Source organism: Gopherus evgoodei, chromosome 6, assembly GCF_007399415.2.
Source record: "Gopherus evgoodei ecotype Sinaloan lineage chromosome 6, rGopEvg1_v1.p, whole genome shotgun sequence".
NCBI classification, from domain to species: domain Eukaryota; kingdom Metazoa; phylum Chordata; order Testudines; family Testudinidae; genus Gopherus; species Gopherus evgoodei.
The window spans coordinates 74,510,413-74,527,681 of NC_044327.1; the positions used below are offsets into that span (position 1 = coordinate 74,510,413).

The 17,269-nt window shown below is 40.0% G+C and overlaps 1 protein-coding gene across 1 annotated transcript in view; it reads right to left on the reverse strand.

Annotated features, from left to right (window-relative positions):
* Positions 1–9,473: 9,473 nt before the first annotated feature.
* The window catches only part of LOC115653267 (endoplasmic reticulum aminopeptidase 2-like), a 38,869-nt gene continuing 31,073 nt past the window's right edge, over positions 9,474–17,269 (reverse strand). Inside the window, 6 exon segments of the mRNA XM_030566256.1 lie at positions 9,474–11,961; positions 12,905–12,986; positions 13,878–14,018; positions 14,992–15,153; positions 17,017–17,073; positions 17,075–17,193. Of these exon segments, the coding sequence (XP_030422116.1) occupies positions 11,818–11,961; positions 12,905–12,986; positions 13,878–14,018; positions 14,992–15,153; positions 17,017–17,073; positions 17,075–17,193 (705 nt within the window). The 3' untranslated portion in view covers positions 9,474–11,817.

The following is a 17,269-nucleotide window of genomic DNA, read 5'->3' on the forward strand; positions in this document are numbered from 1 at the left end:
ACTGAACACTCCAGGAATTACCCTTTCTCTGCTTCACTTCCTATTTTCTCTTTTTATTCCACTGTCAGTTCTTTCCTTTCTTGGGATCTGCATCCCTTTGTTTTTTGATTAATCATATAACTGTGTATTTTACATAAAATCCTGTAAAAACTCAATTAAAAATATGGAGTAAATTTTTCAAAAGCACCTAAGTGATTTAGAAGCCTAATTGTCATTATGACTTAGTGTATAAAGATATAGGAATACTGCAATCAAACACCTATTTGTGCTGGAGTCCAAGCTCCGGGACCCTGCATGGGGAGAAGGTCCCAAAGCATTGGATCCAGCACAAGCCTGAATGTCTGCACCACAGTTTTACAGTTTTAGCTTAAGCTAAGCCCCACAAGCCCAAGTCAGCTGACTCAGGCCAGCTGTGGCTGTTTAATTGCAGTGTAGACATACCCTAAATCCATTTTGAAATAGGACTCAGGTTCCTAGACCATTTAGGCACTTTTGAAAAATTTACCCCTGATCTCAACCGTGAGATCTAACTGCAGTTTGAAAAGTAAAACAGTAGAAATTGTGACAATCTTTAGGAAAAGGGAGATCGCTTGTGATTTTAAAGAGCATTTAAAATTGGGCAGCAAATAAAAAGGATTAACTGGCATTCAATTTTTATGACCTATATGTCAAGAAAGTGGCTGTGGTGTATTTTAAGGAAGATGAGTCACAACAGAATTAGGACATTAAACACTTTATTGTAATGTTGACTACTTGGCAGTATATGCTGCTACTTGCTATTTTTGTTGATGTCTAAAAAGAAATAAGCTATAATGATAGCATCTAGGTCTTGAAATTAAATCCAGAGATTTTCTCTCCCTCTTGGGATATTTTCAGCATGATTTTTGTAACTCATCTCTAAACAATTAAGAGTCATTTACATCTCATTTGTGTTCCAACAAGCATTAAAATCCCTGTATTGGCAATGACTTGTCCTACATTATCAACATCTGCCTAAGTGCACACATAAATGACTTGCCAACATTTTAGGGGGCAGAGAACTGCAGTAAGAAAACATTCTGAATGAGGCTGCTCCTTAGATTGGGGAACAGCAGCATTAACTCTGGAACTTTCCAAAGAGTTTTTAGCCTTTCTTTCCCAATCATTTTCAGCCATTTGGAGGTGATTTCTTCCTTTTTCCCTCACAGTAAAACTTAGAAATCTTGAGAAAAATTATTTTCGAGTCCAGAAGAATTTAAAAAAAACACCTCACCTCACCGGAGCTGAGGACTGGTTTATTGAAGTAGCGGCTTCTATCAAATGGAAACTCTAACAAGAGTAATTCTACAGTGGGATTTGCAAAAGCACTGAATGTTGACCTGACTCTGCCCCCACTGATGTCAACTGTCACTGACTTCACAGGAGCAGTTGCAGCATCAATGTCCACTTTTGAAAATCCCACGCATAGTGTTGGATGAGCACATTTTTTGAAGAAGGCAAGCATTTCCCTGGTTGATAGCCATCATAATACTTAGCATGTCCACAGAGATTTTCATTTTTAAAGCTCTTTAGAGAATAACTGATCTTCACAGTTTCCTGTGAGGTAGGCAAATTAGTATTATTGTCCCTTTTTTAGAAATGGGGAAACTGAGAAAAAGAGGGGTGGTGACTTGGTCAGCATCTCCCAGTGAGTCAGTGACCATGTTTGTACTAGAGCTCATTCCATCAGCTGAGTATTCTTGTTTGTGCTAGTATATCAGAATCTAGTAATGTTAGTAATTTAGGTCTTGTATAAAAAAAAGTATTTTAGCATTATACCTAAAACCAGATAAGAAGATGCCTTATCTTGAGCAAGTTTGTTCTGCACCTCGTGCAATGGGGCCCCAACCTGGTTGCCCTCTATTCACTACTACAGAATGGATGTTTAATATACCATAAGTAAAATGTATAGGGTTTCTGTCATAGAGTACAATGATACACCTCTACCCCTATATAACACAAATTTGGATATAATGTGGTAAAGCAGCACTCTGGGGGGCTGCACACTCCAGCGGATCAAAGCAAGTTGGATATAATGCGATTTCACCTATAGCATGGTAAGATTTTTTGGCTCCCAAGGACACTGTTATATCAGGGTAGAGTTGTAATAGTACTTACGTGCCTCTGAAATCCTCAGTATTGAAAGCTCAAATTTTGTTCAAGCTGCATGAGACTTTGAAACAAGTCTCAGCCAGAAATCTTTGCTATTTATTAGACAGATGAGCAGAAAAGAACAAGTACATAACATTATTAAAAACCAGTGCATTTTTTAAAGAAAGATATATTGTATTACTGTGCTATGTACATTTTAATAGAGACATTACAGTATCTCTTGGGAATGCCCACACCTGTTCTTTGTAATAGTATAGTAGACTACGGTGCTCTTGTTGCTGTGAAGATGTAGTTTCAAGGCACATCATATATTCAGCAGCACAGGATCATGATACAACCAATCCACACATCATAGCAGTGACCGTTAAAATGTGCTAAACTGACCTGTGTGTCATCCCAGAGCAGCAATGAAGTCAAACTGAACCATGGAAGCAGCAAAGACCCCCACTTCCCTGTGGAAACACTACCTCTGGAATGCATCTGGAAGCATAAATTTACCGTGTCTCTCTCAAGTCTTTTTCAGCCCCATTTTACTTATAGAAGTCTTGTCTTTTCACTCCTGTGAATTTTCTGGTTTCCTATTAATCTCTCTGAGTGATCCATCTGCCATGCATTGGCAGCGTTCCTTCAGAAACTAATTCTATAAGAAAGCAAATAAAGACTTGTACAATGTCCAGGTCAGGCCATTTAGGAAAAGTGCAGTTATCTCTAGCTAAACAGTAAAATTACTCTGCTAGATTTTTAAATCACCAAGGTGAAAAACAGTTTTACCATTTAACCGTCACCACTATTTTAAACACAACTCCAGCATTTGTTATCCTTTTGCCGCTACTCTTTGTTAGCAGTGAGGTTGGACACAGCTGCTGCAACAAAAGGCCCATTTACACTGCAAGTCTAATTGTGCCAGTGCATGGTTGTCTGACATAGTTCGGGGTGTGTGCTAGCACAGTTTTTTGTTCTGTAGCATGGAGAGGACATCTCATTTATAGAATTGTGTTAGGGAATCATTACAGCCTAGGTCATGGATCTAACAAAGCCTTTCTGTACACTAGCTCCACAACCACGTTTGCAAACCCCACAGCTATGCATGGTTCTTGTTATTAGGGTGCTAACAGAGTTTGCTGGAATAGTAGATTTTTGGGATGCTTCCTGTAATAAAACATTAGAGCCTGGCTTTGATTTAAAAAAATGGAACAAAATTGTTCATCACGTAGTGCCTGCGTTAATTAGGGGAACAATGTGTTATCATTTTGCTAGCAAGAACCTTGTATAAATGTGTTTTTTGCCAATCTAATTGTGGTGAATGTGTCCTCATTCACACTACTACTGTAACCAATCAAGCCACTGTGAAGTGTGGGGCTCTATTTCCCCCTACTTATCCCCAGAAGGTAACTGTACTGGTTTATACAGTGCTGAATACTCTGTCTGTACTGAACAGATCATATTTAGTTATAATAATGATAGCACACACTTGCAGATAATTGGCAGTACAGTTGTTTCCATTCTTTGGTTTTCTGGCAGCGATCACTACTATAGAGGCTGAGGACATTCATGCCGAAGGTGTGCTGGCATGTGCACTCTCTCTGTGGTTTAAATCTCAGAGTAGAGCATAAAGTTTTGATTTCTCCATATTTTTGTACACAGTCCAAAGGAAAATGAAACTCAGCATGACAAGTAAGGGGACAGATCAGTGGTGCTACAACAGTTTACATTTTTTGAGGAAGTCAAAAGAACTATGCCAATTTGGATGATGTGGCCTAGTGATGTAAAATCAAGGGCTTAAATACAATGCTTATTACAGTGGTGATTAACATTCTAAAATGAATCTTAAAAGCATTGTATACTTTTTTTCCTTTGGCAAGTGTATCACAATAAGGAAATAAAAACTAGGCTGATGTAATTGTAAACAGGGACTTGACATCAAGTGATGTGTTTCCAATAGGGTCCTGCAGGGATCAGTTTGTGACTCTATACTATTTAACATTTATTTATCACTGAGCTGGAAGAAAACATAAACAAACAATGATAGTTGGCTGATGATAAAAATTGAAGGAGCAGTAAATAATGAAGATGACAGGTCCTGATCCAGAGTGATGTGGATTGCTTGGTAAGCTGGGCACAAGCAGGGGAATCTCAAGTAGGAGAAGAGAGGTTATTTTATCTCTATATTTGGCACAGGTGTGACGACCATGGGAATACTGTGTCCAGTTCTGGTGCCCACAGCTCAAGAAGGATGTTGATAAATTGGAGAAGGTTCAGAGAAGAGCCACAAAAATGATTATAGGATTAGGAAACATTTCTTATAGTGATGAACTCAAATAGCTTAACAAAGATAAGGTTAAAGGGTCTATGGGTATCTACATGGGGAACAAATATTTAATAACGGGCTCTTCAAACTAGCCGAGAAAGGTATAACAGGATCCAATGGCTGGAAGCTAAAGCTAAACAAATTCAGCCTGGAAATAAGCTGCGAATTTTTGATGAGAGTAATTAACCATGGGAAAAATTAACCAAGGGTCATGGTGGATTCTCCATCACTGACAATTTTCAAATCAAGACTGGATTTTTTTCTAAGAAATATGCTCCAGGAATTATTTTGGGGACATTCCTTGGCTAGTGATGTGCAGGAGGTCAGACTAGATAAACAGAATGATCCTTTGTGACTTTGTAATCTTTGAACAAGAGAAGAAAAGAAAAACAGACTAATAAAACTGACCAACTCTGGATACTCTGTGTTGACATTCTAGACTTCTGTTTTCTCAGACATCTGTTCGTTCCTTCTCTTTGCCCACTTGAGACCTATTTCACCACTCCCAACATTTGTGTCACAGATTGAAGTGTCACTAGAGGAGGTTTTGGAATTAGTTGATAAACTCAACATTAACAAGTCACCGGGACTAGATGGCATTCACCCAAGAGTTCTGAAAGAACTCAAATGTGAAGTTGCAGAACTATTAACTAAGGTTTGTAACCTGTCCTTTAAATCGGCTTCGGTACCCAATGACTGGAAGTTAGCTAATGTAACGCCAATATTTAAAAAGGGCTCTGAGGTGATCCCGGAAATTACAGACCGGTATGTCTAACGTCAGTACCAGGCAAATTAGTCAAAACAATAGTTAAGAATAAAATTGTCAGACACATAGAAAAACAAACTGTTGAGCAATAGTCAACATGGTTTCTGTAAAGGGAAATCATGTATTACTAACCTATTAGAGTTCTTTGAAGGGGTCAACAAACATGTGGACAAGGGGGAACCAGTGGACATAGTGTACTTAGATTTCCAGAAAGCCTTTGACAAGGTCCCTCACCAAAGGCTCTTACGTAAATTAAGCTGTCATGAGATAAAAGGGAAGGTCCTTTCATGGACTGAGAACTGGTTAAAAGACAGGGAACAAAGGGTAGGAATTAATGGTGAATTCTCAGAATGGAGAGGGGTAACTAGTGGTGTTCCCCAAGGGTCAGTCCTAGGACCAATCCTATTCAATTTATTCATAAATGATCTGGAGAAAGGGGTAAAGAGTGAGGTGGCAAAGCTGGCAGATGATACTAAACTGCTCAAGACAGTTAAGACCAAAGCTGATTGTGAAGAACTTCAAAAAGATCTCACAAAACTAAGTGATTGGGCAACAAAATGGCAAATGAAATTTAATGTGGATAAATGTAAAGTAATGCACATTCGAAAAAATAACCCCAACTATGCATACAATATGATGGGGGCTAATTTAGCTACGAAGAGTCAGGAAAAAGATCTTGGCGTCATCATGGATAGTTCTCTGAAGATGTCCATGCAGTGCGCAGAGGCGGTCAAAAAAGCAAACAGGATGTTAGGAATCATTAAAAGGGGATAGAGAATAAGACTGAGAATATATTATTGCCCTTATATAAATCCTTGGTGTCATAAACAGATAGCTAAGGGTTAACGTCTCTTTCACCTGGAAAGAAGTAATCTGAAACACCTGACCAGAGGACCAATCAGGAAACAAGACTTTTTCAAATCTGGGTGGAGGGAAGTTTGTGTGTGAGTCCTTTGTTCTTGGTCTTGTGCCTATCTCCCTCTCAGCTATGGGAAGGATTTCTCTATTTCCTGCTTTCTAATCTTCTGTTTCCCAGTTGTAAGTACAAAAAGATAGGTTTGTTTTTTTGTAGTTACATGTGTATAGTTGCTGGAGAGTTTTGAATTGTATTCTTTTTGAATAAGGCTGTTTATTCATATTCCTTTTAAGCAATTGACCCTGTATTTGTCACCTTAATACAGAGAGACCATTTTTTTATGTATTTTTCTTTCTTTTTACATAAAGCTTTCTTTTTAAGACCTGTTGGAGTTTTTCTTTAGTAGGGAACTCCAGGGAATTGAGTCTATGCTCAACAGGGAATTGGTGGGAGGAAGAAGTCAGGGGGAAATCTGTGTGTGTTAGATTTACTAGCCTGACTTTGCATTCCCTCTGGGTGAGGGGGGGAAGAGAGATTAGCTCTTGGTACTTCTGTTTTCCAAGCCTGGAAACGGGGAGGGTGGAATCCCTCTGTTTAGATTCACAGAGTTTGCTTCTGTTTATCTCTCCAGGAACACCTGGAGGGGGGAAGGGAAAAGGTTTATTTCCCTTTGTTGTGCGACTCAAGGGATTTGGGTCTTGGGGTCCCCAGGGAAGGGTTGAGGGGGGACCAGAGTGCCCCAAAACACTCTAATTTTTTGGGTGGTGGCAGCTTTACCAGGTCCAAGCTGGTAACTAAGCCTGAAGGTTTTCATGCTAACCCCCATATTTTGGACGCTAAGGTCCAAATCTGGGACTAGTTATGATACATGGTATGCCCACATCTCGAATACTGTGTACAGATGTGGTCTCCTCACCTCAAAAAAGATATTCTAGCACTAGAAAAGGTTCAGAAAAGGAAAACTAAAATGATTAGGGGTTTGGAGAGGGTCCCAGTCGAGGAAAGATTAAAGAGGCTAGGCCTCTTCAGCTTGGAAAAGAGGAGGCTAAGGGGGGATATGACTCATATAAAATCATGAGTGATGTAGAGAAAGTGGATAAGGAAAAGTTATTTACTTATTCCCATAATACAAGAACTAGAGGTCACCAAATGAAATTAATAGGTAGCAGGTTTAAAACAAATAAAAGGAAGTTCTTCTTCACACAGCGCACAGTCAACTTGTGGAACTCCTTACCTGAGGAGGTTGTGAAGGCTAGGACTATAACAATGTTTAAAAGGGAACTGGATACATTCATGGTGGCTAAGTCCATAAATGGTTATTAGCCAGGAAGGATAAAGAATGGTGTCCCTAGCCTCTGTTCATCAGAGGATGGAGATGGATGGCAGGAGAGAGATCACTTGATCATTGCCTGTTAGCTTCACTCCTTCTGGGGCACCTGGCATTGCCCACTGTCGGTAGACAGATACCGGGCTAGATGGACCTTTGGTCTGACCCGGTACGGCCGTTCTTATGTTCTTATGAAAGGTTCTTGTTATACTGTGTGCCTCAATCTTAGGACCTATCACTGTGAGAGGTGCCAAGATGCAGCAGGAGCATCAGGAATGTGTGCTGCTCAGAACCATCTTGTAGGGAGGACCCAACAGCACAGGATCTTTGGGTCAGTTTCTTGAAGGAAGCTGAAATCATCTGACTTACATTACCATTGCTTCTTAGCTTAAGCATGTCACAGCTGCTCTAACACAGCTACAGTTTATGGGGGAAACACAAATAGGAAGAATTTTAAACTAATCAAACCAATCAAGCAGCGTGTCCCCTCCACTCTTTTATATTGGTACTGCATTGTATTTCACCAGTACTGTCATTTTTTATGAAATATGTGCATGTACTTTAAGAAGAGTGCTATTTTATCCTGGTTGGGATACTGAATTCATTTTAATTAGGATGTACTTTGGGAGGCTGGGAGATGCCATAAAAATATTAATTGTTCTTAAAATTGTTGAAGCTGGTTTACTCAGGAAAAATGGCCCAATGGTTTTGCACTACCTTAGGTCATGGAAGACTCAGGTTCAAGTCCCTGCTCTGTCACAGGCTTCCTGCATAACCTTGGGCAAATTACCTAGCCACTTTATGTCTCAGGACAATAATAGTACTTCCTTACCTCCCAGAGGTGTTGTGAGGTGCTCAGACACTACAGTAATGGGGGGACAGAAATACCCAAAACAGAATAAATAGCTTTGGGTGCCTATAAACAAAAACGAATTGTTTAGTCTTAACTAGTGCAGCATGTGACATTAGTAAGAAGTGTTGCAGCACATATGCAAAGTTGCAGGAAAGAGATCTTTTACAGAGCATGCATACAGACCAGTATTATATGCTGAGAGTCCTGTGTTTGGTAGCAGCTTGGCCCTGCTTGCATGCTTGAGCCCCCTGGTGACACACCGCATTATCCAGCAAGTGATCAGATGGTTGTCTCATGCAGTGGTTGAAATACCATAGGGAACTCAGAGTATCATTAGTACCTGGGGAAAGCTGATGATTTCTCTCTTTTGAATTGTTTTATTCCACACAGTAGCACGAGGATTAAGACAAGTGATATGGTGGCTAATAACTTATTTTTAAAAATGGAAGCACTGCGATTTTATTTATCTCTAAATGGAAAAACATTAAAGTTTGTTTGTAATCTTTCATATAAAAAGTTAATAAACATGATCTCTACTTTACATTCACTATTTATTGATATCAGCAAACATGGATTTATGATGAAATTTATCATTATTTTATATCAAGCTCTTGGTGAAGATAATGCTTCACAGGCAAAGACAAAGTATATGCTCCAACAGGCTCACAATTTAATAATAGACTCAAACTACTACTAAATGATAGCCCATGATTGTGGGTGGCATTAATATATAGCAGCCCACCCACTCGGCTAGAATAGGAGCAGCCCCACTCCCACCAGCTAGTTCTGCTGCAAATTATTGAGAGAAGCTTCATAAGCTTTAGCATCCCCATGCTAGGAAAGAGTTTCCATAAACCCCATTGTATGATTCCTAGGTGGAAAAGCATCAGTTTAGGAGAAAGATGAGGGGGCACTCAAGGGAATGGGATGGGTAGGTTTCCCATCTGTTGAACATCATATTCGTGAACTTTTGTGAACACAGGCTAAGGTTTGTAAGCACCTCAAAATGTATAAATGAGGCTAAGTGTAAGTGGGTTTGAGAATCAATGAGATTATTTCACACAGTTCTACCCATCTGCTCTCCTTCCAGTTGTTGCACATATGAGCATCAACAGTTTCCAGATTTTGTTAAGTATGCCAGGAGGAAAGATTTTTTTAGCCAATAATGATGTGTCAGGAGTAATAGAATTTGAGAGTCTAAGGCAAATTAGGAAAAAAACACAGGCAAGCAGAAAGCATTGAAATTTGGCTTTATTCCAGGTCTCCTCCCTCATCACTCTCCTTTGCAGGAAACAGGGTGACAACAGTCAATAGCAAAACACAGGGCAGAAATACAGTATCATCAGAACAAACTCTCATTGGCTGGTTGGTCATTCTGTGTGTAAAAGATGTGCCTAGCAACTTCTGAGAGCCAATTCATCTTTTTGTGGATATAACATTTAGGATAGTAAATTTAAACTACAGAATATGTGTAGGCTCCATTTACTACGTCTAGAATGTAAATTAGACGACTGATGAAACATGACAAAAACGCATGTCATTCCCACATCAAGCCTATATATCCAGCCTAGTCTCAGACACGAAGGCGATGATGCAACAAGACTAAGAATAGGCAAATGTAATGCTGTCAGTGAACTCCGTCTTGTTTTGAATCTGAGATCTCTGTATTTTCTCCAACTTATGTTATTCTACAAATTGGACCTGTAGGATGATATAACACAGAAAGGCTGTGCGGTGTGAAATGAATAAAGCAATGGACAAACATTAATTCAGTGGTGATGGGCCACTGTCAGTAACTATTACTATAATATACTATTTCACTAGACAATCTGACAATGACCAAAATGAGACTGAGCGGGGACAGTTTCCCACAAGCAAAGAGTGCATTTCACTGTGTGGGAGAAGTGAGTTGATGATATTCTATGCTTCCCTGCCCCACTTTCCAGGGGTGTTGTGAAGTTTAATTCATTAGAATTTGTAACTTTTTCAGATTCCCAAATGGAAGAACAAATATTACCAATAGTGTATATAAAATGTGGCAAACACAAGCTGTTTTAGGAAAAGAAGTAACAGCCCAAGACTCAAATGCTGCTATGGCAGATTAACAATACTTATTAATTGTAAAACAGCCCAGAGACCCCAATTAGGATCAGGGTCCCATTATGCTGGGTATTATATATACATACAGGCATTCCCTGCCCCCAAAGCTGACTTCATTGTGAGCTCTGGAGCTTAGGCACCTTGTGAAAACCAGGTACATAATGTCTCAAGTTGGGCACACAAATGGAGGTACATAATATCAGTGACCACTTCTGAAAATCTGGTTGCATGGCCACGGTATTTCTTTGTGTATGACAGAAAGGTATCTAACAACAGAGGCAACAGATTATGCTTTTACAACAGTAAAACTGAGTTCATTCACAATTAAAATCTTTTAAACAATGCATTCATTTGTTGCAATCTTATAAATAAATTGCCACAAGTACACTTCACCATAAACCCCAGCCTCTTAGGAAAAGGACCTTTTGTTAGTAAAATACTTTTAAAGCAATGTATTAGTCAGAAGCTCTCTATAGTACTACACTACTTGTCTGAAGTACCACACTACTTATTCTTGAACTCCAAGGTTTGCTTTTGGTGCTTGTATATTGTTTGATAACAGGCTATAAGAAAAATGGAAGGAGGAAAAAAAACCATCTTTAGCACAGTTCATCTTGGCTATTTAGGTTGTGCAGAAAAAGAGAATACAAGCAAAGAGCTAAGGAGAAAATTGCCCTCTCATCTTAGGGATGAGCTGAACTGATAACGTGTAGAAGAACTACACTGTTTTCCCCAGGAGATAAGCTATTAATATTAATTATAGCAGTGGCACCTATAGGCTCCAACTGAGATAAGGGCCCCATTGTGCTAGGCACTGCACAGACATATAGGGAAGACAGTCTTGGCTGGAAGAGTTTACAATCTAAATAGACAAGAAAGACATGAGATTGGGGCAGGGTGAGGGCACACACGTGATGCAACTAGTCCAAAGACCTGCAGCAGGTAGTAGACTCACTAATAGAACTCCAGTCTCTGAATTCCTCGTCAAGCATATTAGCCACTAGACTATGCTGCCTCTCTGTCTGGAGGAAGTGTCTTGTTTGTTCTAAATTCCTCACTCTTTCTGATTAAATAATTCAACCTAAACCTAACAAGAGAGAAACTATTAGTAAGTGGGTTATTCATGTCTCCTGTGGCCAGAAACCATAAAAAACCCAAATAATAATTCCAACAAACAGTAAGACAAAAAGGCATGGAAAAATTCTGTACTCTATCTTTGTATCCATGTACCTATCATTAGACGGGTATGTGCAGCATTACATTGAGACAGATTACTGAAACAGTTCACAGACTTCATAATAGATCCTCTTTCCTTAGCCAGTACTGGATCAGTAAAAAACGTTCTGTACATATTTGAGGTTGTCAACATATCTATATTGTGCAATGGATGGCAAACTCCCCAAATATGCATCACCACAGTGGGGAGTGAAAGGGAACTGTTAATCAAACTGAAATCCTCTCTGCTTTGCAGTGTGGTTTAAAGATTATTTAGCAGCCAGTTCCTTAAACTGTTGAGATTCCTCTTCAGCCATCTAATATTTTTTGTTATGGTTTCCAGCACAACTTCAGTGATTTTTAGCTGTGATCCTTGGTCCTCCAGAGACCTAAAGAAGTGTTTCACCTAGAAGACAGGATAATCATTAATGCCCTGGGGGTTATTTTTTTGAGAAATGTCGGATTAATTTCTGGCTGCATTTGAACACCTGCTGGAATTAATCATCCTGATGGTGGCTCCTTCAAAACTCAGGTGACATGCACTATGCTCTCCCACAAATCCTCTCCCACCTTCAGCCAAGTACTCTCCAAAGAATAAAAATTAATTGTTAATACTAAAAATAAAACCAATATATATGTCTATTAAAAATGAACTGAAATATGTTGACCATTCACCACTTGATACCTTTCCTTCAACCACACAGGGCCCCATGACTTCGGCAGGGCTTTGCTTGGGCACGGGGAACTCAGATGGTCCTTTCTGTAGAATTCAGGCCATGGATTGGATGTTATATCCTTCCTCCTTTCTCCCCCAACACCCGACCATCATCCATTTATTGTTGTTGCTGCTGTTTTTTAAGATAGTCTTTGTAGCAAGGAGCATGCAATGCCTCCCTCATGCCTATACAGCAACCTCAAGCATTGGCTCCTTAATCATATATGTGGTTATGCAATGAGCTGAACATGTTTTTTCCCCACGTGGAACCAAAATATATAGACTACAATACTGGCAATTACATGAACAGCCAAAGAATAAATCTCTTCCAGTATGCACAGAAAAGAAATGTGTATAATACAACAAGAGATCGAACACTTTTTCTGGACACTAAAATGTAACACACATAATATATGCAAGTCTCATCGATAAGTTACTTTGGAATGACTGCTAGCATTTTTGTCAAGCTATTAAATGGATTTTCAACTTTAACATAACTTTCCTTGTCATCATTGTAACAGTGAAAGAGCATTTTCTCATGAGGGCTGTTCTGGGCAGCTAAGCATTTTTATTTGTTAGCTTAAGAAATATGAGACTATAAATTACCAATAAGTATTAATAGAAAGTCACAAACCTCTTCTAGCTTGTCTTTGGAGGAAAAGTGAGATGTAGTGCCAACAATAATAGTTCTTATAGAAAAAGAGGCTAATTCAAATCTGTAAACAAGAAAGAAAAACTATACAGTAATATAAACAATACACTGTACCAATATCTGAACTGCACCTTGTATCAGTACCGAATTTCTTAACTAGTCTCTTTCTACTATGTGAATATTTTTTAGTTAAAGAACCGGATAGGTTCATGGAGGATAGGTCCATCGATAGCTATTAGCCAAAATTATCAGAGACGTTAACCCCTTGCTCAGAGGCAACCTGAAACCTCTGACTAACAGAAATCAGGAGTGGAAGACAGGGGTGGCTGACTCTATAACTGCCCTGTTCTCTATGTTCTTAATGAAACTCTGGTATGGGCCACTGTCAGAGACAGGACACTAGGCAAGATGGACCTGATCTGACCCAGTATGGCAGCATCTTTGTTCTTATGAAGTTACACTATCAAATTAAAAAATATTTTAAACATATATCCTTAGCGATATGGATTTATAGCCACTTTAGGCTATCAAACTGAAAGCATTTTCTACTGTCTAATTTGCTTTTCAGTATTTCTGTTGTTTGAACTTCTCTCCATTTCTCCCAGAGGGACAATAAAAATAGACTACTCAGTTTCAGCTTGTTTCTAGTCAGTTTCTAGCAGCACCGTGCAAGCATGGATCCTGTACCCCATCTTGAAGCGCAGGGCACCTGCTTCCTCTCTAATGAAGAAAGACAACCACTCCTGTGCTCATTAAATTGTCTCCGGGACCTTCAGGGTTTCTTCTTTAGATCTAGTGGTAGAAGCTAATGCTTTTGGGGCCCCCTTCCATAAAGGTACGTTATATAAAAAAATAAGGTAAGTGTCTTCTCTAGTGGAATAACTTATCCCTCTTTACACTCTTACTTGTCAGGATTTGCCACCAATGTGGCTAAAGTAGATAACCAAATACCAACTTTTTCAGAAGTTTGATCCAGTTTTTTCTGACAAAATTCCAAGCAAGCCCCTGTCCCTCTGGATTTCTGGCAACAGCATGGAGAAGAGCTGCTAGATCCTGAGTTTTGATAACCTCACCTTCCATGCCCAGCTCAATTAACCTGTACAAATTAAAACAGATCAGTCAGCTTCAGCTTGTTTTTACTCAGCTTCTAGGAGGTACTGCTAGACCACTACTTAATGCACATTTCCTTTTGATATTCAAACATAGGGACTAAATATAAAATAGTATGGAAAATAATGGTCAGGATGATAGTTCAGTGTTTTAAATATCAATTTTCAAGTTAACTCAGTGGTGCTACTACAACTTTTTCACATTATAGGAATAACTGTACCATTGACTTGTAGGTAATTGATTTCAATAGGGGCTTCTGTATAAAACCTAACATGGTAGGGGCCCTAATCATCACATAAAATGAGGTTCTTCTATTTAGTAAGAGGACTGTTGGTTGCTCAATAACGTCCAGCTCAAATCTTCTCAATTAACAAAATTAAATGATATATTTGAATTGCCAACCCTGCAAACCCAGAGTGGTATCTGAAAATCCTGGTGGAGTCTTTCTGGCTATTCATCCACACTAAACATTCTGCATTCTGTAATTTTGTTGATGATATGCAAGCCAGAATAGAATCCAGCTCACTCTGCTGGAGCAGTATGGGCTCTGGAATGCTAACAAACACTTGTTTTAGTCACTATGTACTCAGACCTGACTGAATATAAACAGGAAATACATCTCTTAACTGAGAACAATTCTTACATGGTCACTTTTCAGAACAGAAATACACTTCAAAGGATTTGAATTTCTTTGTTGTGTGTACTGTATACATAGTATCTCAAGAGCTTCTTCCTAATGGCCTTTCATATATCATCAACATCAGGCCAAGATCCCTTAGGGTAGCATCTCATCAATAATTATTTAGGAAAGTGATGAAGTAAATAAAAAAAATACAGTTCCACATTTTCAATGTGTTTCCCACTGCTGCTGAGATTCTCACGATTCCATAGCACGTTGGTGAAGGACCTTTGTCCTTTTGTATTTTTGTATTTAATAATTGAGCAAAGACAATTCTTACTTTGTCAGTTTTTCACAGTCCTTGCTGGTTGTCAAAGCATAGAGAATTTTGTTCTTTTCTGCACCTGACATCGAGAGGCTATACTGCTTCAGTAGATAATTCCACCCTGCTATTTTCTGTGCTCCAACTGAGTAGACTGTCTTCAGAACATCTGCTGGAAGGCTGTGGCATCAAACAAAGAAAGGGAAAGAGAAGGAGGGTCAAATGACTTTTTTCAAGATCACCAGTCATCGTTGTGGAGACCAGGGCTGTGGAAGTAATTTTCTGCCTGGGCTGGTAAATTTCATGACAATTTTGTAAGGTATTTGTGGTATTTCTAGCATATCCACCAGCAGAATAAACCACAACTGTAAAAAGTGTGTTATTTCTGTGTTTAGCTGAATAGGAAAGGAAAGGAAAGACAAGCACTAAATGATACCTTTAACTGGATTAAGATGGGAACACAAGACTATTGGTGGTAGATGTGTATATTTTGTATAACCTCTTTAGGTTACTCCAGTCTAATATGTCCCCTATGGCTTATCCATTTTTAATATCCAGCAATAAAGCAAGTGACAGTGGATATCCTTATGAATCGAAAAATTCACATTTACAACATCTTATAGTGTATGGTGCTCACCTACTGTGGTGTTGGGGGCTGTATAGTACCTGATGAGTTGGATTTGGTAGTTATATTTAGCATGGTACAATGCCTGTGGAATTTTTTTGTCCCATCTAGTGCAGTAAAGTCAAGCATGGTAAGAAAAAGATCGTACTCAGCCCCAGGTGCAAGAGGGGATAGGAAGAATGCATGATGAGCCTTTCTCCTGCAACTCGATGCAGGAGTTGGGAACAATGGTAGACCTTGCACTCATTCAAACTTCTGAATGCATGAGACTAGTGCCACTGCCAGAACTTTGTTTTCCAAAGTGAGTAAGAAGGAGTTGGGGTCATGGCCCTCTGCTGTGTCCAAGGGAACTAGGAAGGCTAAACTTTGTACAGTGCACTCTTATAAAGGGTACCCCTTCTCTGGAGCTCCAGCAAGCACTGTGCCTCAGACACAGTGCCTCCTACAGTTACTAATGTGGTGCACCTCTGCCCTTCCACCAGTGCAGGACTGACCTGAAGAGTTACAGCCAAGCCCTAAACTTAGATTTTCTTTTAGCTATATGGATATGTGGCTCTTTCAAATCAGGACAAACAAATAATCCAAAGGCCCAGATTGCACTGAAAAAGCAGGAGAGAAAGCACAGTGAGCTAGGTCAGTAGAAAGGAGCAAGCAGCTGAAAAGTAATTAATACTAACTAACTTATTTGTTGGTACTATATTGGTAAGTCTCACACACTCATACTAGAGCAGGGGTCTCAAACTCAAATCACCACGAGGGCCACATGACGACTAGTAAATTGGCCCAAGGGCCACATCACTGACACCTTTTCATACAAAAGCCCCCTCCCTGCTCCCGGCCTTGCCCCCACTCCACTCCTTCCATGAGGCCTGCCTCTTCCACCCCTTCCCCACCCCCATTTCAAGCCCTTCCCCAAAGTCCCTGCCCCAACTCTGCCCCCTCCCTGCCCCTATTCCAACCCCTTCCCCAAATCCCCACCTCGGCCCAGTCTCTTCTCCACCTCCTCCCCTGAGCATGCAGCGTCCCCGCTCCTCCCCCCTTCCTCCTGGAAAGTCCTAAGAGCCGCCAAACAGCTATTTGGCGGTGGGAAGTGCTGGGAGGTGGGCAGAGGAGCAGGGATGCAGAGCAATCGGGGGAGGAAGGCAGGAGGTGAGGGGGAACTTGGCTGCCAGTGGAGTCAGCGCCTATGGCGGGCTGCAGGAAATAACTCCGCAGGACGCATGCAGCCCATGTGCCGCGTGTTTGAGACCCCTCTACTAGAGGAAAAAAGATTATTCAGTACATTTTTTTCCAATTCTAGATTACAAAAAGTTTCCTATTTCAACTTTCCTGTAAAACTTTTTCTAGAAAAGCAAACTCAACCTCAGTACAGGATGCCTAAGTGAAAAGGAATGTTAGAAAGCAGGAAAGCCATTTACGTTAACATCCCACCAGATCCCATCCACTTGCTGAAAAGCTCATTTGCCTTCTGGAGGATATTGTAGCTCACACGCAAGCCCGAGGAGATCAGAACGAAGTATTCTGTCAGAGACTGAGCCCTCATCGCTCCATGTTTGCCTGTCAATCACCAGCTTAAAATGCTGCAGGATGTACCTCTGCAGAGAGAACAGATCACAGTTAGGTCCAAGTGCCACAATCTATGTAGTGCTATGTACCTGTATATAAATCTGC